The 22,836-nt window shown below is 42.3% G+C and overlaps 1 protein-coding gene across 7 annotated transcripts in view; it reads left to right on the top strand.

Annotated features, from left to right (window-relative positions):
* Positions 1–22,836, top strand: part of SLC20A2 (solute carrier family 20 member 2) — a 72,695-nt gene that overhangs the window by 41,282 nt on the left and 8,577 nt on the right. For 5 of the 7 annotated variants that reach the window (XM_037896616.2, XM_043544430.1, XM_007070986.4 and 2 more), the window contains exons 5-10: positions 296–392; positions 2,940–3,056; positions 3,643–3,849; positions 6,085–6,676; positions 21,174–21,359; positions 21,990–22,074. In XM_037896616.2, the coding sequence (XP_037752544.1) occupies positions 296–392; positions 2,940–3,056; positions 3,643–3,849; positions 6,085–6,676; positions 21,174–21,359; positions 21,990–22,074 (1,284 nt within the window). The remainder of the gene's footprint in view (positions 1–295; positions 393–2,939; positions 3,057–3,642; positions 3,850–6,084; positions 6,677–21,173; positions 21,360–21,989; positions 22,075–22,836) is intronic. The other 2 variants (XM_037896617.2, XM_043544431.1) reach the window with 1 other exon arrangement.

Below are 22,836 nucleotides of genomic sequence, written 5' to 3'. Positions count from 1 at the left end.
TATGGTGGCTGCCTTCCCCAAGCTGCTATCCTATTTGTGACTGGAGGCACCACTGCTATGAAAGTAGGTTTTATGAATAATCATACAGACCCAGATCTTTTCCTCAGCATCTACCCAGGGTAACTGGGCTGGAGAGTAGGGAACACAGTGGTTGGAAGTAGGGGGCGAAAAGCCAGAAGATCCATCCACCTGATTGTGGGGGTGGGTGATTTTTTTTGCTCAACCGTTGCTAGTCCTGTTTCTTGTGTACATAACAAACCCATGTGACTTTTCCTCTTTACTCATTATTATGCAGGAAGACCCTGTACCCAATGGTCTTCGTGCACTTCCAGCGTTCTATGCTGCTACAGTAGCAATTAATGTGTTTTCCGTCATGTACGCAGGGGCACCAGGTGAGTGCAATCTCTTGCATGTGAAGTCCAGAAGGAAAGCTTTGTTCTGCCATGCATTAGTATTAATTCATTTTGTATTTGCTAACAGGTCCTGATGTGCACTGTTGAATAATAATAAAAACTTAATGCATGTTTAATTCTTATGTTAACAAATAATACAGGCAAAGGATTCGTAGATCTCGCTCCGTTAGTCTCCCAGAACCTTAATGGTTGTCTTGTTTTTTAAAATACAGATTTATGACAATCTGAAGATCAAGCAGTCTGTTCAGAGGGTTTTATCTTTTTACCCTTAGCTCCATTGCTGCCCTCTTCTCTCTCACTTGGAGGCACAGGACCAGCCCACTTGGATTCTTTCAGGATGTTTTGCCAACGAGGACACAGTGCTGCAGTCCCTCTCATGCTGCTTGGGTGTTGTGAGAGTGATCAGACTTTTTAAAACTGCAGTTAGCAGCCCAGATCCTCAGCTGGTGTAAATTGGCATACCCAATGGAGCTACATTGTTGAGGGTCTGACCCAGTGTATCTAAATTCATTTCCTTTATTTTCCCCTCAAGATAGGAAACTGTCCACAGCTGGTGTAGCATTAAGGCAGCTCCTTTGAGGGTGTGTCTATATTACAACGACATTACTAGCGGTCTAGCGGTGCTACGTCGCCGTAGCCATGTTGGCATGAACCAGTAGTGTAGAGGCAGCTTACTCCGACAGGAGTTTTTCCGTTAGTGTAGGAACAGTATCTCCCTGAACGATGGTGGCTACATATGATGGTAGCGTTCATCCCTCGACATAGCTGCATCTACATAGGGGGCTAGGGCAGAATAGTGAGAGGTGTGGTTTTTCACAGTCCTGACCAACTATAGCTATGTTGACTGAACTTTTAAGTGTAGACCAAGCCTCAGATAGTACATGGAAGGGACTGGGGTTCTGAGGGGGATATTGATGGATAGTACTGTAACTATTCCCTTCTCTTGATTGGATTGGTGCACATGCTGTTTAAGGATCACCAGAAATGTTCCTTTCTAGTTCGGTTCGCAGCGTGTCAGCCAGGCATTCTGCAGTGGCTTGATAAACAATGTAAACAAAAGAGTAATCTTAACATTCTTCCTTTCCTGTCACGCTTTCTGAAATATATAAATGAAGGGCGAGGTCTATTTTAGACACAGCAAAATAAGTAATCAGACTCCAAGGCCCCTGTTCTGTAAGCTCTTACACAGGTGCTTAAGTTAAGCATGTGAGTGTTCCCACAGTTTTCAAGATAAACACAAAGATAAGTGTTTGCAAGATCAAGGCCCAAGTTCTTTCTTTCTTTAGGGCCTGATCCTGCAACTCCTAAATACATAATCAAATTGAGCTTGCTCAAGATGCCCTATTGACTTCAGTGAGGCTACTCATGTGAGTACGAGTTACTCACATGATTGAGGATTGCAGGATTGAAACCTTAGTGAGCAAGGCACTCAGGTGGCCTATTAAGCAGATGTTGAGGTGAGCATCAGGGTTTATTGTCCAAAGCAAAGATTTACCATAGTGGACAATATGTCTTGATGTATGCTAAAATACTGATGTTCACACTCATTAGGGGACTGGTCCAGCACCAGTAATGTTGATTGGAATTTTGCACTGACTTCTATGGGAGTAGGAGCAGGGCTTATGTGTATTCTTGCAGAAATCCTAGGGACCATGTCTTAAAACCCGTGCATGCCATCTTAGGACTTCAAATATCCCATTGTGCAACCACACGAGTCAGGGTTACCTATGGATGCGTGGGTGAACCTGACCATCCCTCTCACATGGGTTACCAGGAGGCTGTGGACTGAGGACATTTTGCATGCAGTGCAGATGACCTGATGATGTTACTTCCTTTGGTGACAGTAACAAAAAGCTGCTGTTCTCTAGTGGACAGTCCCCAGAGGGGGAGACAACACCCACTTTGCCAGTGTTACTACCTTAACACCAACTTTCTTCTGCATCTCAGGGTATATACATGCCTAAATAATACCCAAGAAAATACTCATGAAAGTATGGCCCCCAAATCTCTAAGTGTTGAGGCTGACAACAACTGAGAATCTGTAACACTCAAGCCTGTACATTTTTAAGAGTCTTTTCTTTATTCTTTTAGTCAGTGTAAATAAAGGAGTTGCACTGAATATTCTCAAGTGAAATTCCTGTTCCGATGCATTTATTTTCAGTATAGTTTGTAAATCCACTTCAAACGTTAACTTTCTAACCATCGAGAAATAGTTCGTTCTTGACCTCAGTGTATGGCATTTGCTAAATAAGTGAAATTTCATTTTTGCCATAATTGAGGTCTTAATTGGCCAAACTGACCCTTTTCAAAAGGTTTAACCCTTCCCTTGTACAGGCTTGCTGCATCAGAACAGAACTCCAGCCCTGCTGAAAGAGCTTATTGGCTACCAAGATGTGGGGTTCAATTTTGTTACAGGTGCAGCAGAAGTAGGCAGTGTGTTATCTTTAGTTCTGAAGCTGTAATATTTTAAGGAACTGACATTTTTGCACATTAACCTTTAACTTTCTTCTTCTTTTCTCTTCACAGTGCTAGGACTGGTACTTCCTATATGGATAATAGTCCTAATATCATTTGGTATAGCTATAGTATTTGCTGTTCTAGTGTGGATTTTTGTGTGTCCATGGATGAAGAGAAAAATAGCAAGTAAGTATTTGGTAGATGAAATGCAAGTGGTGTAAAATCCCTTGTGAACTTGAATATATTCTATTTTAGGTTTTAAAATATAGGTGTTAAAGGAAAGAAAAAGGATTTGCACAGTGTATTTAAACCATTTATTTTATTTTACTGTAAAGTTAAACTAATCAAGGCTTTTTGTTTTACAATAGGTTTTTAACTTAAAACAAAACTACCTTGTGATGTCCGCTGAAATGGGGTTGCAGAGTTTAAAAAATAGAAAGTTTCAGATTGCATTAGTAAATTGGAGGACTTCAATAACATCACCTAGTGAACTTGTAGATAGGCACAAGGCATTTTCATGGTTCTCAGAGAGGCAAATTAAGATAAATATGCTAGTAATAAATTCCCATGAAAGAATGTATGTCTAGCAAAACTAATTAACAAAACAGAATTAACAAATTAACAAAACAGAAACCAAACCACTCAAGGTGCTGTATTCGAGTTTATATTTTTAATGATACTGGCATTTTGTTAGGAATACCAGCAGTAATATAGATAAGTTTGAATAACCCGAACCATCCAATTTAGAATTGTAACCCTGGCATTTCCTTAGGCCAGTTAAAGAAAGAAGCCGCCTTGTCAAGGATATCGGATGAAAGTCTTGATAAAATTCAAGAGGAGGAGACACCTGTTTTTAAAGAGCTTCCTGGAGTCAAAGCAACTGATGAGAGCACAATTCCCCTCACTGGCCCAATAACAGAAGCTGCTGGAGTGTCAGATAGCAGCATAGCAAATGGAAACCATCCCCGTGTCCCATATGGTAAGAAAACGTGAACTGTCTTATCTTTCCATTGTGTTGATGGGTTATCTTCGTCGTGGGCATGTGTTACATCCATCTATATTAAGTATAATTTTCCTTGTAACTTAAAATTTCTTACAAACTCTTCCTCTCACTATGTACACACTTGTATGTTTTCCGACAGCAGTTCATGTTAGCAATTTTTTTGCTTGCTCACAACTTAGTGAAAATATTCTCTTTTCTGAGGTAAGTTTTCCAAAGATGATTTAAAAAACAGAGGAAATGTTGTTCGGCAGTATTTGAGTTTTATATACAGCTGAAAAAGGATATTCTTCTATTCCTAATAATACTTACTTCCTATTCTTAAAACCGCATTTTAGAAAGCAGAGAGTACGAAAGCAGCTGAACTATAAAAGTTCAAATTTAGCATGGAAATTCAGAGTATACTGTTCTAGCTAGTTTCGGAAAATTTTGGGCTTGAGTTTACAAATTTATGACCATTTGGAGTATATCCACTAGAAGACTCACACTTACAAGTCCACACATACATAAAGTATCTATGCGTGTAATAAAGCTCTCGTTTGAAGCCCTGATTCTGCAAGCTGGTTTGTGTGGATGGATCCCTGTGCTCACACAGAGCCACATTGACTTTGATGGGGCTCTACATGGATGCAAGGGTTTGTCCATGCGGCATGGTGCAGCTGGTATGGTTATGGCCTAAGTGTGCAGTGCATATAAGTAAATGCAGTTTTTCACAATTAAGAGGCACATTTGGCTGAGTGGTGCCTATTAGCTAGTCAGCTGGGAGTTTTTCTTTTTCTCATTGACACCGAAGCAGTGTCTATACTGACCTGTATAATTACTATTAATAGTGGACCATTTGATCTTGTGAGAACAAACTAATTGGATATATTACCTCCATAAATGTATACTACCACTACAGACCTTTTTTAAAATAAAACAAAACAACAATATTTTAATGTTGAATAGTTAAAATCCCCAAAGTGAGGAAATGGAAAAGTTAAGGTGTCTTCAGTAATGTTAACTTAGCTACTCTGTGAATCCTGTAATCTACATTTAATGTAAACATGTGTAGACAAGCATACGATATAGCTAAAAATAGCTGTGTCACTATGTTTATTATGTTAATAGAAGTAAAAAATACAGGATATTCAATATGTTGATTAACATTTCTTTAGCAGCTTTAACTTATCCATTTCTGAACTTTTAACTGGGCAACATTAACAACTTTATTTGTAATACTTTTAGAGTGCCCACAATAATATCCTTTTATTGATAAGCTTTGGGGTTCTGTTTATGGAGTCTGTACAATCAATGCTCCCAAAATCCAATGATTGACTACCAGTAAAGTTGCATGGCACTTATTATTTATTTAGTGTAAAATTTTCAAACACACCTAGATCTCCATTTTCAAAAGTGACTTAGGCTAGGTGCTTTTGAACATTTTCCCCTTACTCTGAAGAAACCCATAGTCAGAGGACTGTTCCTGTCCTGGAATGCTTACAATCTAAATGGAAAAGCCAAACAAAGGCGAGTTGGAAAGAAGTTTCAGAGTAACAGCCGTGTTAGTCTGTATTTGCAAAAAGAAAAGGAGTACTTGTGGCACCTTAGAGACTAACCAATTTATCTGAGCATGAATTGTGGCACCTTAGAGACTAACCAATTTATTTGAGCATGAGCTTTCGTAAGCTACAGCTCACTTCATCGGATGCATACTGCATACAGTATGCATCCGATGAAGTGAGCTGTAGCTCACGAAAGCTCATGCTCAAATAAATTGGTTAGTCTCTAAGGTGCCACAAGTACTCCTTTTCTTTTTGGAAAGAAGTATTTACTACCATTTTAGAAATGGGTAATTCAGGCATAGAGAGATTATGGGTAGAATTTTAAAAGTTGCCTTGTGTTAGGCACCCAAATTCCAGTCTAAGGCACTTGCCCAAAGTCACACATCAGGTCTGTGGGAGATCTGGGACTTGAGCAAAGATGTATTGAGGCACAGATTAGTGCCTTAACCATAAAACTATCCATACTCCCAGCTGTAGACATTCCCTTAAAAGTTATCCATGTTTGTTTTGAAATTGATCAATGCATTCATGTATCCGAGATGAACTTCTGTATCATATACTGCAGATGGCTGTCCCTTCAGCCATTTACACCTTGTTTCGGTGTCTTGCCAAGCATAGAACTTTCATATTTCATATGATAGAAATAAAATCTGACCATCTGCCTTTACAGGAAGGGCTTTTTCTATGACGCAAACCACCATGAAATCTCCTGTTTCCAATGGCACTTTTAATTTTGACGGCGGTCATGTGAGGAGCGATGGCCAGGTGTATCACACAGTGCATAAAGACTCAGGATTGTACAAAGACTTGCTACACAGAATACATCTGGACAGGGCAAACAACGATAGGCCCTCACAAGAAAACAATTACAAGATACTGCGTCGCAACAACAGTTACACTTGTTACACAGCTGCCATCTGTGGAATGCCAGTACATGCATCCTTCAAGGCAGTTGATACATCAACCCCAGAAGACAGTGAAAAGTTGGTGGGAGACACAGTGGCCTATTCTAAAAAGAGAGTTCGCTATGATAGCTACTCCAGCTACTGCAATGCTGTTGCTGAGGCAGAGATTGAGGCAGACGAAGGTGGTGTGGAAATGAAGTTGGCATCGGACCTAGCAGATCCTAACCAACTCCCAGAAGATTCTGTAGAAGAGGAAAAGGAGGAGAAGGACACGTCTCAGGTCCACCTCCTTTTTCACTTTCTCCAGATCCTAACAGCCTGCTTTGGATCTTTTGCCCATGGCGGTAATGATGTCAGGTAAGTGTGTGAGAACTCACAATCTGAGTGCTTTTTAATTGAACTCAGTGCTTGGAGAATTATTTGGCACCCAGGAGGGGCGTATGTAAGCTCTGTGACATAATTGCTTTGCTATAGAATCTTACTACATTGATATAGCCAATGTTTCTAAAGACTCGGGCTGTTCAATTAATATTTTCTTTCCCCATAACAGTAACCTCTTTTCTATTCTATGCTAAATCGTTCAAGTTTTGGTGAACTGTAGCACATGGAGGCCCCTGCCAGGGATCAGGGCCCTGTTGTGTGGTAGATTCTGTATAAAAAAGCAAAACAAAGACAGTCCTTGCCCTCGGGAGCTATTTTTACTCAGAGATCAGAGCCCATCAGCAAATGAGAAGTTTAGACAATTTTTGTCAATGTACTTAGATTGAAGTTAATCTTTCATCATGGTGCCCAATCATTCAGTGTGTTCAAGTCATGTAGAATTTCTCTGTTCTCATTTTACTAACCAAAACAGCATCACCAGCTCGCTGTCTACTTCTTCCAAAGCTTTGGGGGGTGGGAGGGAGACTTCCCAAGGTGCAAATGGGGCTCCCCAGGGAGTTGCTGCCTCTTGTGTGTTTGAAAATATCCCGCTTAGTAATGCTGGTCCCAGTGCTAAACTGTGGGGCTCCCTACTATTAACCTCTCTCCACTCTGAAGATCAAACATTCTCTTAGAAACTGGCTACAGTTTGCGTTGGTGGGTAAAGAGTTAACATGAAAACCAAACTTTGAGTCTTCTTCTGACACCTTTATTCATGGGGAATAGCATTTTACTCCCATTCATTTCAATGGGACCACTTGTAGAGTGGTATCTCAGCTAGCATGATCTCCAGAGTCTGCACTTCTGTAGGAGAAAAGACATGGCTCAGACTCTCTACAGTCTGACTTGTTGCACTTGATAGTTTAATCCCTTCATATAATTGTTCATTTTGACTAGATTCATTCTTTGTTCTGGGATCCACTTTATTGCCCCACTTTGCCCATTTCAGAATATTTTTGGAATGTGGTTATGGGAGATAAGCAAATATTTAAGTGGTTTTAACTGGCTGCATATACTATAGTACATTCATTTCTTTAGACTGACTTGCTACTGTAGCAATGATCCAGGAGTGCATTTTGCTCTTCCATGTCACGTAAGGCTGGTCCATAGATGTGGATCTTTATTCCCACACAGCCCATGCTGAAGTGATTAAGGCTGTGGACGGGTGCTAGGGTCTTCCCATCCATATCAGACTGGAGAGCAGGGGTCAGAGTGTGCACATTTGTCTCATATACTTTGTTTATTTCAAGGTCTCTTGACTGATAAAATTGCAAGGACAAAACAGACCTCACTTAATTTTGTGCAAGGCATTTATTTAACTGTTGCTTGTTAGCCTATTTTTCCTTAATTCAGTATTGTGTGTTATTTGTATTGTGGTGATGCCTGGAGGCTTCAGCAAAGGCTTGGGGTTCCTTCACGTTAGGCACTGTGTATACATCACAAAAAGATGGTTCAGGGTCTCTGGACTCCAAATCTAAGGCGCTGATCCTGCAGTTGACTGCATGTGGGTGTATTCCTCCCTACAGCTCTGCGGAGCCCCATTGACTTCATTGAAACCCAGTGCAAATGCAGGAGTGTGTCCATGTGCAGTCAGCTGCAGGATCAAGGCCTGAGTGTAGGAGTATATCCCAAGCAGTGTTTGGGATAAGCACTGCAAGAACTGGCAAACTTGTATATATCTCACCAACTCTTCTGGTTTCTCTTCTCTCCCCCCCCCCCCCATGTTGAAAAAAGGTCCCCTCAATGTCAATAATGAGGCTTTCTTAGGAATTAGACTAGTGGGGACTGGTTGCGAGAGCTTTCAACCAGGACAAAAGGGTAGAATAAGGTGACAGGAGTCAAAAAGGCAGCGTAGCAGGGGATGGCTTAGGAAGGGGAAAGGGAATAGGACACCAAAGTGGGATCTAGGCAGTAAATATAGAGTTTTACTGGACAATACCAGAATAGAAACCCTTTAAAATAAAAAGGGAGGGATGTGAGAAAGGCAGAGTCACATGGAGGCTGAGCAGTGATAGTGGCCAGGAAATTAGGTACCCATGTGTAATGCAGCATGGCAGTGCAAAGGATAATGAGCTTTTGGGCTGCTGTATTACACACACACCGGCTACTGGCACGGTGCTTCTGATCAGGAAGCCTTTTCTCCCTCTGCGTGGCTTGCGCCCCTAGATTGCAGGAAGTTGCCATGAGTAGGATGTGTGCTGTTGTGTGGTTCGCCTTTTGTCTGGGAAGCTCAGCGCTTCCACTCTTCTTTTGGATTTGTGGTGGCCACTGCTTATGTATATTGTCGGAAACTTATGAGGCTTAGCCAGCTCATTCAGTCTGTGTATGCCACCTTCCTCCAGCCTTCTTCCTCCTTGTTCTTCTCGCCAACAGAAGTTGGTCCAATAAAAGATATTACCTCCCGTACCTTGTGTCTCTAATGCCCTGGGACCGACATCCTACTCATCCAAGGGAGAGCACGTTCGTTTCTGCCAGGTATTAGAATCAATTCCTTGAGGCCGGAGTAAGATAACTTGTGGGGCAATTTCTGGACCCGTGATCTTGCTGCTGAGGCATTTTCCAGTGAAGCGTATGCTGCCCTAGAGAGAACCTTTGACTCATGAGCTGGCTGTTGCATGGCAATTCTTGTGGACTGTTTCTGGTGGATTTTCTCTTGAGATTTCTACACTGCTGCTTCCTGGCTCGACACGGTTTGCTAAAACTGCAGTTTCCCTGAGAACAGAACTCTCCCAGTTCTCACTTAGTCTCCCCAGGGGAAGGGCACCCTTCTGTTTGGTCTCTCTTTGAGGCAGACGTCTTTCTATTTTTATCACACTCTGCACAAGTCCAAGCTTCCAAAAGGCTGTAGTTAAGCCCCCCAGCACGGCTTGCCAAGGTTAAAGCTGCTTCAGCCCCCTCAGTTCCCGTGGACAAAGCGGACCTGTATCTTTGGTGAACTTTAGAAGGATGTGATTCAGATTCCCAGATAAGAAGCAGCCCCTTGAGTATTGAGCTGTGGAGCCACATCCCTTCAGGTTTGCAAGTTAGCCCCACAGAGGTCGGGAATTTCCACTCTAGCAAGGTAGTGGACTCTCATTTTTCAAGATGTCCTCTAAAGCAATCCAGAGATTTGGAGAAAATAAATCATTTAAGAGACTGTAGTCCCTGTGTCATCTGATGCCTTTTTGAGGTTATCGCCTATACAGCATTTCTAAAATCTGCCTATTCATACCACCAAAACCCTGGGCTAGGCCCTCTCTCACATTCTGACTTCTGCAGCCTTTTTTCTTTTGTCTTCAGCTTCTCGACTTACCTGTTTTCAGTCCTTTACAAATACAGCTGCAAAGCTTCTCTTTCACTCTCTCCCTTTGAATCCTTTTAGCTAACTTCCCTTTCCTTCTGTGGTAAGTTGATCTCTTTATCCACATCTTCAAGGGTCTGCACAGTTCATCTCCTCCTGCTCCCTTTCCGGGCTTCTCACTCCTGTCTTGTCCTCCGTCCCCAAGACTCCCCCTATATTGGAACACCCGCCTGTCATTTGCCAAGTCTCTTCTGCCAGGCCCTTTCTTACAGACCCCTCAAGTGTGGTAGAGGATAAAGGGGAAGAAGAGGGGAAAAGTTATAAATTATCAGCTGTATGAAGTTTGATGTTCACCCTATTTTATATTTTATTTAAGTGCATTGTAGTGATGTACAGTCTGATTGATAATTACATATAGACTGTAACAACTGATGTCTAATGTGGATTGTATTGTAAACTCCCTGCAGGTCAGTGTTCTCCCATGCTTTGTACATAGTTGATTGGACTTTTGGTGCACAGTAAATAATACTATGGATATGTTCCATGCATTCCATGATACAGAAGAGACTAGGGGAGACTTTTGATTCAGGCCTTGAAGAGGTTAAATTGGTTTATTGCCTCCCAAGCCAAGTTAGAATGGACTCACCGACCATGATAGTTGAGCCAGGAAATCTGGCCTTGACAGTCCTTCATGATGCATATTTCCACATGCGAATATCATACCAACACCGTAAATAGCTCTGATTTTTGCCTCAGGTTTCGGCATTTGCAGCACTCTGGGCTCCTCTTTGGGCTGACATCAACAGGGATAGTAGCAATAGCGGCTGCCCATTAAAAGAAGCAGAGAGCGATGCTAATACCTTATTTGGCTGGTGGTTTTGTTCAGGCCACCTCCCTGCTGTAAGCTTAAATGTGCTGTGGCAACGACACTGGATCTGTTCCAGGGCCTGGGACTAACTGTGAGCCAATCCAGGAGCCATGTGACAACGTGGTGCGTGTGTGCTGAATAAAAGCTAAAGAATTTTAAATCCCAGATAAATGCATTAGAACAGAAGCTCTGAAAAAATGTTGTTAAACTTAATTGTTTGGCATGTACAGGTTTCACTGGCTCAGCACTCAGGCACAAGGGGAGCACACGGGACCACTCAGAGGTCAACACAAGAATGAAAAGGGCAGTATGGAAAAAAGATGTGGCCCAGGAGTGTGACTGCCTGCAGAGTTGCCACAGTTGTTTGGAGAACTGGCCCCAGACAAATTGGAAGGGCTGAGGCCCTACTGGCCACCGGAGAGGGCTGTATGCATCTTCCGGAGAGCTGTGGATTTTAATGATCAGGAGCGCAATGCTGTGATATTGTGTGTGATCTAATATTGTGATATTTTAAAAATACCTAACCATCGGTGATGGGAGCACTTGCAGAGATCTGGGATCCAGCTAGGCATTCAGAAATCTGAACTGATGGATGTCCCCAAGAAGCCTCTCAGAACTGTCTCTCCACACAAAGGGGTTCCCCTGCCTGTAGCTGATTTCTGGTGGGGGACCCAGTGATCTAATAACCCACTGGCAAATTGGACACCTTCCTAATCCTCTGGCACCATCAGAGGCATGGCGCACAGCTCACCAAGGGCTTGGTCCAAAGCTCACTGAAATTAATAGAAAGACTTCCTCTGAATTCAGTAGGCTATGGATAAGGTCCCCAGGGATGTGATGGATTCTCCATCCCTTGGGGGTCTCTAAAAGAGATGCTCTAGTTTCACCACAAATTACTGGACTTGCTGCAGGAATTCCTGGATGAAATCTAGGGCCTGTGTTCTGCATAGAGTCAGATTACGGGATCACGCCTGTGTGTGCATTGGGGTGGGGCGGGAAGAGTGTGTCCCTTATTAGCTTATTTCCTCAGATGAGATTGGATGTTTTTCTAAAAGACACATGCTCTGGTTCAAACAGGAATTGATTCAGAGAAGTCCTATGGCCTATGTGTTACACACAAGGGCAGACTAGGCGACCAGAATGGTCCCTTCAGGCTTATATTTATGAGAGAGATTTTCTTTCTTCCCATCTCATCCACAAGTACTGGGAGTGTTGGAGGGGACAGATTCCCTGCTCCACAACGGGTTTCCCGTGTCAGCTGTGGCAACTCAGTCTTCCTGTACCTCAGTTGCCCATCTGTCCAGTGGGGATAATAGTCTTCCCTATTCAGGACTCATTAGGACATCATCTCCTCTGTCTCTGCTGCTGCAGGATGAAATTAGGTTGTCCTATTTCCAGTGCCCTGGTGTGTGAGGCAGAGGGTAACTGGGGTGAGTATCTGTTCCTACTGAAACCAAGTTGCTCATCGTCCTCTCCTCAAGATTCCCTATCAGACTCTGTGGCCAGATGCTGGCACAACAGTCAGATTCCCCTCCTCTCTGCCCCTGCTTAGCAGCAGCCTTCCCAGCCAGACTCCTCTAGGACTAAGCACGGATCAGCAGATTTTGCCGTGCCTGTTTGTTGTGTGATACTAGCAGGTAACCCTTTCATTGTGGACTGGGCTTGTTCAAGTCAGAGATACCGTTTGCCAGTGAAAAGTATATATAATTAAAACTATATTTTAATACAAAAAAGCATCTTTGCTGCTGCAGTTTATGAAGTCTTTTCTTTCTTCTGGCCAGTTGCTAGCAGAGCTTTTAAGTGTCAGTGGTGTGTCTCTTACGGATCACTATGAGCCAACAATTTACTTGTTCTAAATTTACCTGCTGTTACTTTCAGTGACGCTTTGTTCCTGTATTATGTAACAATATAAAAAGTAGGGACTGCTCAGTTTTCACTACATCCTTCAAGCCAGATTTTCTGCCTGGCCGTACCCCCAATCTGTTTCTGCACCCATAAGATTGGTTAGTGCATTTAGGTACTGGTTAGTGCATTTAGACATCTACTTACCTGTTTGGGCCTGCAAATCTGGTACTTAAACACCTAAATACTTTAATTTGGCCCTACAAACTGTGGGCCCTGCAATGAAGTCTTAGTTTAAAAATTGTAAGTGATTCAATCAAGTGACTCTTCCTTCCCGGCAGAATCATTTTTGCAGTCCTACACTACAGGGCTTCCAATCATTTCCTTTGTGCTCCTGTTGACTTGATCATTCTTAGCCATATCTCAAGCATTCACAATGACTCCTTAGAAGATCCTGCAGATTTCGAGCATGTCAGCCTATGGGAATCTTAGAATATTTTTGCTAATTGACATTACCTTATGTTTAGCTAAAATGAATTAAATCTGCAATCAGTGTAGTGCTTCTAAAAATCAGACTTTTATCTCCATTTTTCAGAGTTTTTACTAATTTAAACCATTTACTGCTGCTAGAGCCTTTCTCCAAATCACTAAGACTCTTTTACCCAATTTAAAGTCAAACAGTAAAACCACTTTTAAAGTAATACAGTTTACCATGCAATTGGAATGTCTCATTTTTTTTGTCATGCATTCCTAAAAGAAACTTCCTTCCTAATCACTGCTCCAGGCCGGTTCTTGGAGTTATTTGCTTGGGATGGAAGTATTCATACTGATCTCTACACAAAGTCCATTTATGGCAGTGTTTCTCCCATCATTTTAGAGCTTGATTCCTCATGAAATAATGGAGTGAGAGTAAGGGCCTCATTTTAGATGGAAGAAGATACAGGTAGTAGAAAATAATATAGTGAAGAGAATGGCAGGCAAGTGGAGGGTACATGGAAGAAATTAGGGGAAAGATGAACTTGGGTCTCTAAGCAATAGATAGACTGGCGAGTGCACGTTTGAGGTGGGCTGGACACATGGTAAGAATGGGAAAAGAAAGACCATCAAAGAGAGCATGTAAGGAAGAGGACAGCCAGAAAGGATGTGAAAGCCCGAGGATATGATGGAAAGACTGTCAAAAGAAGTTTGAAGAGAAAAAGACTAACTCCAACACTTATGAACCCATGCCAAGGGCCAGATGGAGTGGCAAAGAATCATGGGCACCTCTTTCTTCCCCCATGTAAATGGGAAAAAGAGTTGAGAAGTGAAGTGTAAGCATCTCATTTTGCTTCAGTGCTTCCTAGGAGATGCTGAGGACTCTCCACTCCCGGTAACTTTGGTAGAATCAGGCACTAATACTTTATTCCAATGAAAGCTGGGACTCCAGTTTTGAAACAATATAAATGATTAATTCCTAGCCATGGTGGCTTGCCTTGTACAGTTTAAGACCTTAAACCTGTCCCTTGCTCCAGCTGTGTGTTTTGGTACTGTGCCAGGAGTAAATATAGCCAGTCCTGGACCCAGGACAAGTGTAACTGTCAATCCCTGGATTCTGCATTCTCAGAATCCTACTCACTATTATCAGTTTGTAAAGAGAGTAGCGGCCTATTAGATTTTAAATCTATTGAATTATGTTTGACTTTTAAAAATTATTTATCTTCCGTTTTGTAATCACTTAGATGTGATTAGAAACTGATAATTACAATGTCGTCTTCCTTTTGTGCTTTCTTGGGTTGGGGTGAGAGAAGTACCAATTAGCAAGTCCTATTGCAACATACCATATCAAGGAAAGTCCTGTACAATCAGTAAAGTATATTTTCCTTGGGTAAGGCAGTTAGTATGCTTTCTTTAGCGGTCTTAGCCTTGGCATTGTGACACAGCATTCATAGAACCCCAGCTTAGCTGTACACTGGGGCCAGATTTCCAAAAGCATTCATTTTACCTTTAGGTACTTAAATGAAGCATGTGACCTGATTTCTCAAATTATGAACATAAGAACATAGTAAGAACGGCCATATGGATCAGACCAAAGGTCCATCAAGCCCAGTATCCTGTCCTCTGACAGTGGCCAATGGCAGGTGCCCCAAAGGGAATGAACAGACATGTTATCATCAAGTGATCCATGCCCTGTCACCCAATCCCAGCTTCTGGCAGACAGGCAAGGGACCCCATTCCTGCCCATCCTGGCTGATAGCCATTGATGGACCTATCTTTCATGAATCTATCTAGCTCCCTTCTGAACCCCGTTATAGTATTGGCCTTCACAACACCCTCTGGCAAGGAGTTCCAGAGGTTGACAGTGTGTTGCGTGAAAAAATACTTTCTTGTGTTTATTTTAAACCTGCTACCTATGAATTTCATTTGGTGGCCCCTTGTTCTTGTATTATGACGAATAAATAACGCTTCCTTATTTACTTTCTCTATACCACTCATGATTTTATAGACCTCTATCATATCCCCCCTTAGCTGCCTCTTTTGCAAGCTGAAAAGTCCCAGTCTTATTAATCTCTCCTCCTAGGAAGCCGTTCTATATCCCTAATAATTTTTGTTGCCCTTTTCTGAACCTTTTCCAATTCCAATATATATTTTTTGAGATGGTGTGACCACATCTGCATGCAGTATTCAAGGTGTGGGTGTATCATGGATTTATATAGAGGCAATATGATATTTTCTGTCTTATTATCTATCCCTTTCTTGATGATTCCCAACATTCTGTTCGCTTTTTTGACTGCCGCTGCACATTGAGTGGATGATTTCCGAGAACTATCCACAATGACTCCAAGATCTCTTTCTTGAATGGTAACAACTAATTTAGACCCCATCATTGTATATGTACAGTTAGGATTATGTTTTCCAATGTGCATTACTTGGCATTTATCAACATTAAATTTCATCTGCTATTTTGTTGCCCAGTCACCCAGTTTTGTGAGATCCTTTTGTAGCTCTTCGCAGTCTGTCTGGGATGTAACTATTTTGAGTAGTTTTGTATCATCTGCAAATTTTGCCACCTCACTGTTTACCCCTTTTTCCAGGTAGTTTATGAATATGTTAAATAGAACTGGGCCCAGTACAGATCCCAGTACAGTAACTACCCTCATAGTTAGAAAGTTTTATCTAATATCTAATGTAAATCTCTCTTGCTGTAGATTAAACCGATTACTTCTTGTCCTACTATCATTGGACGTGGCAGACCATTGATCACTGTCCTCTTTATAACAGCCTTAAACATATTTGAAGACTGTTATCTGCTCCCCTCTTGATTTTCTTTTCTCAAGACTGAACATGCCCAGTTTTTTAACCGTTCCTCACAGGTCAGGTTTTCTAAACCTTTTCTCATTTTTGTTCCTCTCCTCTGGACCCTCTCCAATTTCCCCACATCCTTCCTAAAATGTGGCTGTGACGGGCTGGATCACAGAAACCGCCTAGGAGTTGCCACCTGATGTGCCAAGACAACTTCTGCCCCTGCTTTCCTGCCCAGTCAGCTTAGGACTTCAGTGTCCTGCCTGGTTTGAGCCAGGCCCGCCAGCCTACTGCAAACCCAGACCCAGGTCTGAACCATGTCCCCTAACAGCTGTAGGCTCAATTGAAAGCTGCTTACAGAAATGTTTCTGTCCTTGACACTCAGATGCCCAACTCCCAATGGGGTCCAAACCCCAAATAAATCCATTTTACCCTGTATAAAGTTTATACAGGGTAAACTCATAAATTGTTCACCCTCTGTAACACTGATAGAGAGAGATGCACAGCTGTTTGTGCCCCCCCCCCCCCAAGTATTAATACAAAATCTGGGTTAATTAATAAGTAAAAAATGATTTTACTAAATACAGAAAGTAGGATTTAAGTGGTTCCAAGTAGTAACAGACAGAACAAAGTGAATTACCAAGAAAAATAAAATAAAACCCGCAAGTCTATGTCTAATAAAATTGAATACAGACAAAACCTCCCCAGTTCCAGTAAGCTTCCTTTTACAGACTAATCTCCTTTTAGTACAGGTCCAGCAATCACTCACACCCCCTGTAGTTACTGTGTTTTGTTCCAGTTTCTTTCAGGTATTCTTGGGGGTGGAGAGGCTATCTCCTTAGCCAGCTGAAGACAAAATGGAGGGGTCTCCCACAGGCTTAAATAGACTCTCTTGTGGGTGGAGACTCACTCCTCTCTCCTATGCAAAGTCCAGCTCCAAGATGGAGTTCTGGAGTCACCTGGGCCAGTCACATGTCCACGCATGACTCATAGTTTTTACAGGCAGCAGCCATTGCCCACCTGGCATCTGGACTGTCTCCAGGAAGACTTCTTATGTGGATTGGAGCCTTCCAAGATGCATTGTTCTTTAAATGCTGCTTGACTGGGCATTTAACTTTGCGAATTCCTTTCTCCAGGAACTGACCAAATGCTCTACTAAGGTTATTTAGAAATCAAGCTGGTACACGGCCAATATTCATAACTTCAAATACAAAAATGATACATGCATACAAATAGGATTAATAGATTCAGTAGATCATGACCTTTACATAGATATGTTACATGGCATACGTAGCGTAGAACATATTCCAGTTATGTCATGTATATTCATAAGCATATTTCCATAAAGCCTTATGAGGAGCACCGTCACAGTGGCACCCAGAATTGGACACAGTACTCCAGCCAAGGCCTCACCAGTGCCAAAAGAAGTGGGACGATTACCTCCCATCTGTTTCATACAACTCTCCTGTTAATACACCCCAGAATATTAGCCTTTTTTGCAACTGCATCACATTGTTGACTTATGTTCAATTTGTGATCCCCTATAATCCCCAGATCCTTTTCAGCAGTACTACCACCTAGCCAGTTATTCCCCATTTTGTAGTTGTGCATTTCATTTTTCTTTCCTAAGTGAAGTATTTTGCATTTATCTTGTAGAATTCAGACCAGTTCTCCAATTTGTCATTTTGAATTCTAATCCTGTCTTCCAAAGTGTATGCAGCCTCTCCCATTTTAGTGTTATCTGCACATTTTGAAAGCATATTCTCCACTCCACTGTCCAAGTCATTTAATGAAAATATTGAATAGTACTGGATCCAGGACTGATCCCTGTGGAACTCCACTAGATATGCCCTCCCAGTTTGACAGCAAACCCTTGATAACTGCTCTTTCAGTATGGTCTTTCAACCAGTTGTATATGCAACTTAAAGTAATTTCATCTAGCACAAATTTCCAAAGTTTGGTTATGAGAATGTCATGTAGGACTATGTCAAAAGCCTTCCTAAAATCAGTGTTTATCATGTCTACTGCTTCTCCCCTATTTACCAGGCCAGTAACTCTGTTGAAGGAAATTAGGTTGGTTTGGTATGGTTTGTTCTTGACAAATTTGTGCTGGCTATTCCTTATAATCCTGTTCTACTCTAGGTGCTTACAGATCGATTGTTTAATAATTTATTCTAGTATCTTTCCAGGTATCAAAGTTAGGCTGCCTGGTCTATAATTCAGCAGGTCCTCCTTGTTCCCCTTTGAAAGTTAACTACTGTGTTTGCCCTTCTCCAGTCCTCCGAGACCTCATGTGTCCTCCATGAGTTCTCGAAGATCATTGCTAACAGTTCCAAGATTGCTTCAGCTAGTTCCTTAAGACTAAGTATTTTAGGATGAATTTCATCAGGCCCTCCTGAGTTGAGTACATCCAACTTATCTAAATATTCTTGAACCTGTTCTTTCCATATTTTGGCTTGCGTTCCTTCCCCCTTGTTGTTAATGTTAATTGTATTGAGTATCTCATCACCATTTCACTTTTTAGTGAAGACTGAAGCAAAATAGGCATTAAACACCACAGACTTCTTGATGTCATCAGTGATTGGCTTTCCTTCCCCGCTGAGTAGAGAACCTCATGTTCCTTTGTCTTTTTCTTTCTCCTAATGTACTCATAGAACCTCTTCTTATTGCCTTTTTATGGAACTCATTTTTTGCCTTAGCCCTTCGGATTTTCTTCCTACATGCTTGTGCTATTCTTTGATACTCCTCCTTAGCAATTTGTCCTTGCTTCCTCTTTCTGAAGGGTCCCTTTGTGATTTTCTGGTCACTAAAGAGCTCCTGATGGAGCCATATTGCCCTCTTCCTATTTTTCCTATCTTTCCTTCACGCTGGGATAATTTGCTGTTGTGCCTTGAGACACTGCCAGCTCTCCTGAACTCCTTTTCCCCCTTAGATTTTCTTCCCATTGGATCCTACCTACCACTTCCCTGTTTGTTAAAGTCTGCTCTTTTGAAGTCCATTGTCCTTATTGTGCTGCTCTGTCTTTCCTTTCCTCTCCTCAGAATCATGATACAGTCACTCTGATCAACTTAAGCCATAAAAATGTTAAATATGTTCCCTCTACATGTATTTGGTGAAGAAATATTTAAAATTATTTAATGTCCGTTCCTTTAGGCTGGCTTCACACATTCCTACATTTTTTTTTTTTCCTAATGAGAAAATATGAAACATCAACAGAATAATGCGGATGTTAAATTTGAGCCAGCCAACATAGCAGATGTAAACTCTGATCAAGGAACTCTGATGTGTTGCTAGAAACTGCAGATTTTTCCCTGAATGTCACCATATTCTTCCATAATTCTGACTCTTAAGTCACTGAAAGACCACAGAGTAACAGCATTGAGTTGAGAGTTTAGATGCAGCATTTAATTTAGAGTTAGGTCTCTCCTCTTTTATGTCATTCTGCCTTGATCAGCTGCAGGGCAACACTTCTCATCAGCATTAAGGCATAAGGAGGAGATGTTGCACATATTGGTGTTGCTGATACTTTCAGAGTGCAAGTCAGAGGTGTGTACAGAGCTGGCTTACAAGCTCCCTGGTGCCCTTCTCTGACCTTGGCACAGCTTCTGGGCAGAGCTGGGTCCACGGTGTCATGTCAGAGCAGCCTGACAGCTGCTTTACCTTGTAATAGCTGTAAATGGCCACAAAAGGTTGATGTTGCAGCCAGAGTTTAACGTGGTACAGAGGCACACCAGCCATGCCCCAGTGTTGCCGTCCCTGAGCATTCAAAGATTGGAGTTAATTTAAAAAAAAAAAAAAAACGGTTACCTTCTCATAACTGCTGTTCTTCGAGATGTGGTGTTCATGTCCATTCCAATCAGGTGTGCACACATGAATGACAGCTGGAAGATTTTTCCCATAGCAGCATCCGTCGGGCCACCCTGGGCGCCCCCTGGAGTCGCGCCTTCATGGCACTCAGTATAGAGCCCGGTCGACCTGCCACCCCCTCAGTTACTTGTTGCCGGCTACTCCAACAAAGGAGAAGGAGGGTGGATATTGGAATGGACATGAACAACACTGGGCGGGAGGGATAGCTCAGTGGTTTGAGCATTGGCCTACTAAACCCAGGGTTGTGAGTTCAATCCTTGAGGGGGCTTGGGATGCAAGAGGGGTGCGAGGTGCAGGCAGGGAGTTGGGGGATGGGGTTCGGGCTCCGGCCTGGTGCCGCTTACCTAAAGTGGCTCCAGGGTGGCAGCAGTGCACACCGGGACCAGGGCAGGCTCCCTGCATGCCTGCCCTGGCCCCGCAACACTCCTGGAAGTGGCTGGAACCACGTCCCTGCACGGCCCCTGGGGGAGCGGGGGGCACAGGGCTCCGGGTGCTGCCCTTGCCATGCCTCCAGGTACCTCCCCCGAAGCTCCCATTGGCCGCAGTTCCCCGTTCCCGGCCAATGGGAGCTGCGGGGGGTGGTGCCTGGAAGCAAGGGCAACGCATGGAGCCCTCTTGCCCCCTCCCCCCCCCCCGGGCCCCAGGAACATGGTGCCGGCTGCTTCTGAGAGTGGCACGGGGCCTTCGGCACCATGGGAGCGATCCCATGGGCCGGATCCAAAGCCCTGAGGGGCCGGATCCGGCCCACAGGCAGTAGTTTGCCCACCCCTGTTCTATGGCCTATGGTATGTAGGAAATCAGGCTAGAAGATCGAATGGTTCCTTCTGGTCTGTGAATCTGTGTCTGTTCTCTCCCCCACCTTTGGTGAAATGGATTTAATTTAAAATTCTGTTTTAACAAAATTGTGGAGACACTTGTCCAGCCAGATAGAGCACCTTTTGATACCTGCACTGCAGCAGAAAGAACAGTTGGTCCAGGAGCAACATCTATAAGGTTACCAACTATCTAGCATTTCTGGAAAATTATTTGCGTAATAGAAACTTCTGTCAATTTCTGCCATAGTGATCAACAGTGAAATGTAGGCAACAAGGGGCTCCAGAATTTGGCTTTGATCACATTTGTCACACACGGCAGTCGTCCTTACAAATGATATTGTACGAAGTTTTAATCTATTTCATGTGGTAGGATTAGAATAATGCCACACAGTTTTGGAGAAAAATGAGTACGACAAATGTGACTTGTTGAAAAGCACTTGCCTCTGTTTTTATAACCCCGATGTAATGATTTTATTTTCTCAGCAATGCAATTGGTCCTCTGGTAGCTCTCTGGCTTATATATGAACAAGGAGGTGTAATGCAAGAAGCTGTGACTCCTGTCTGGCTGCTGTTTTATGGAGGTGTTGGGATCTGTGTAGGTCTCTGGGTCTGGGGTAGAAGAGTTATCCAGACTATGGGTAAAGACCTCACGCCAATCACACCTTCGAGGTATGTACAAGATTACTAATTCGATTGCCTGAATTTCTAATAGGATCTAGTTTGAGAAATTGCTGCTCTAGTTTTATTTTTAATTGTGTGGACTGCTGGGTTTGCTTTTGATTTGATTCTAATGGTAACTTATTTGACCCTTTACCTTGTTAAAAAAATCCCTGTAACTTAATGTGGTATGAATTTGAATTGTAGAGGTCTAGTTGACTTAAGTATTCTACTGCTGTCCTAATTAACATGGGAAACTATGAAATTTGGAAATGACAAAATTAGCTTTTCCTCATGTGCTTCATAACATTAAAAAATATTAATCTGACTCTTATTTTTGCTTTAATGCATACTAGACCTCTGCTGCCGCTAACCTAATGACTAATTAAGCATGATTCACTGGACTGTAGAGTAGTAAAACGGCCTGAAGCAGTGAGCTGTGCAATCAGTTTAATGCAGATAACTAGTGTGTATTGTTTCCATTATTCAGTAGTCCATTGTTCTCCCAATGTAATTCTATGACCAATTCAGTTGGAAGTAAACAATTGAAGAAGATACTGGTAAGACATTGGCACACTGCATGGTGTCAGTCCAAACTGATACAAAGAGTGACTGTGAAGTGTTTTCTTATGCTTCCTGCAGTGGATTCACTATTGAGTTGGCTTCGGCGTTCACAGTTGTGGTAGCTTCCAATGTTGGACTTCCTGTCAGTACTACACACTGCAAGGTATGCTTTTGCCATGTGACTGCAGTCATGGCAGTCTGGACAGTACATCTTTAAGTTTGCTGCTCAGGTCGCTATACAATGGCATGATTCAATGCAGGAAAAAGCTGAAATAGTTCTCTTCTGCAAGGCAAAATCAAATTTATTCTGAGGCATGGCCAAGTTCTGTTCTTTCAAAAACAAAAAAATAAGATATTTTCATCAATGTAGAACTGGAAAAGTTTACTGTAAAAAATACATTTTTGATTTTCAGATTGAGAATCAGTTGTAACTGGGGCATAGGAGCATACAGGGTTTGAACTCGGTAGGCTCTGCCCAAAGTGACCCTTCACAAATATATCATCCACAGCTCTAAAGAGAGAATGATCACAAGCAAAATTAAACAGTTTCATGGTATGTTGGGAGTAGAAGTAGCTGATGTGCTTTCCTTTGATCATGCCATTTGAGCCTAGATCTGTAGCATTCCTGCGTGTTCAGAAGCTATGACACCTTCCATCATTCATACTTCACTGTCTTGATAAGTGCATGGCATGGGATTTCCTTCATGTAACTCTTATACTACAACATTTCCATCTATCTTTTTTTATTTCTTCACAGTGGATTTTGCATTGAAGTAATGTGTGCGCTAACGGTACTTGTAGCCTCAAATGTGGGTATTCCAATAAGCTCCACTCATTGCAAGGTATTGGAGTTTGCAGTGATAATATCAATCTAGAACAGTCCAATTATGAGAAATGCTGATCGTTGCATTTTGCCTTCATTATG

This window comes from Chelonia mydas, chromosome 4, assembly GCF_015237465.2.
Source record: "Chelonia mydas isolate rCheMyd1 chromosome 4, rCheMyd1.pri.v2, whole genome shotgun sequence".
Lineage (NCBI taxonomy): Eukaryota > Metazoa > Chordata > Testudines > Cheloniidae > Chelonia > Chelonia mydas.
This window is presented reverse-complemented; position numbering and strand designations above follow the sequence as displayed.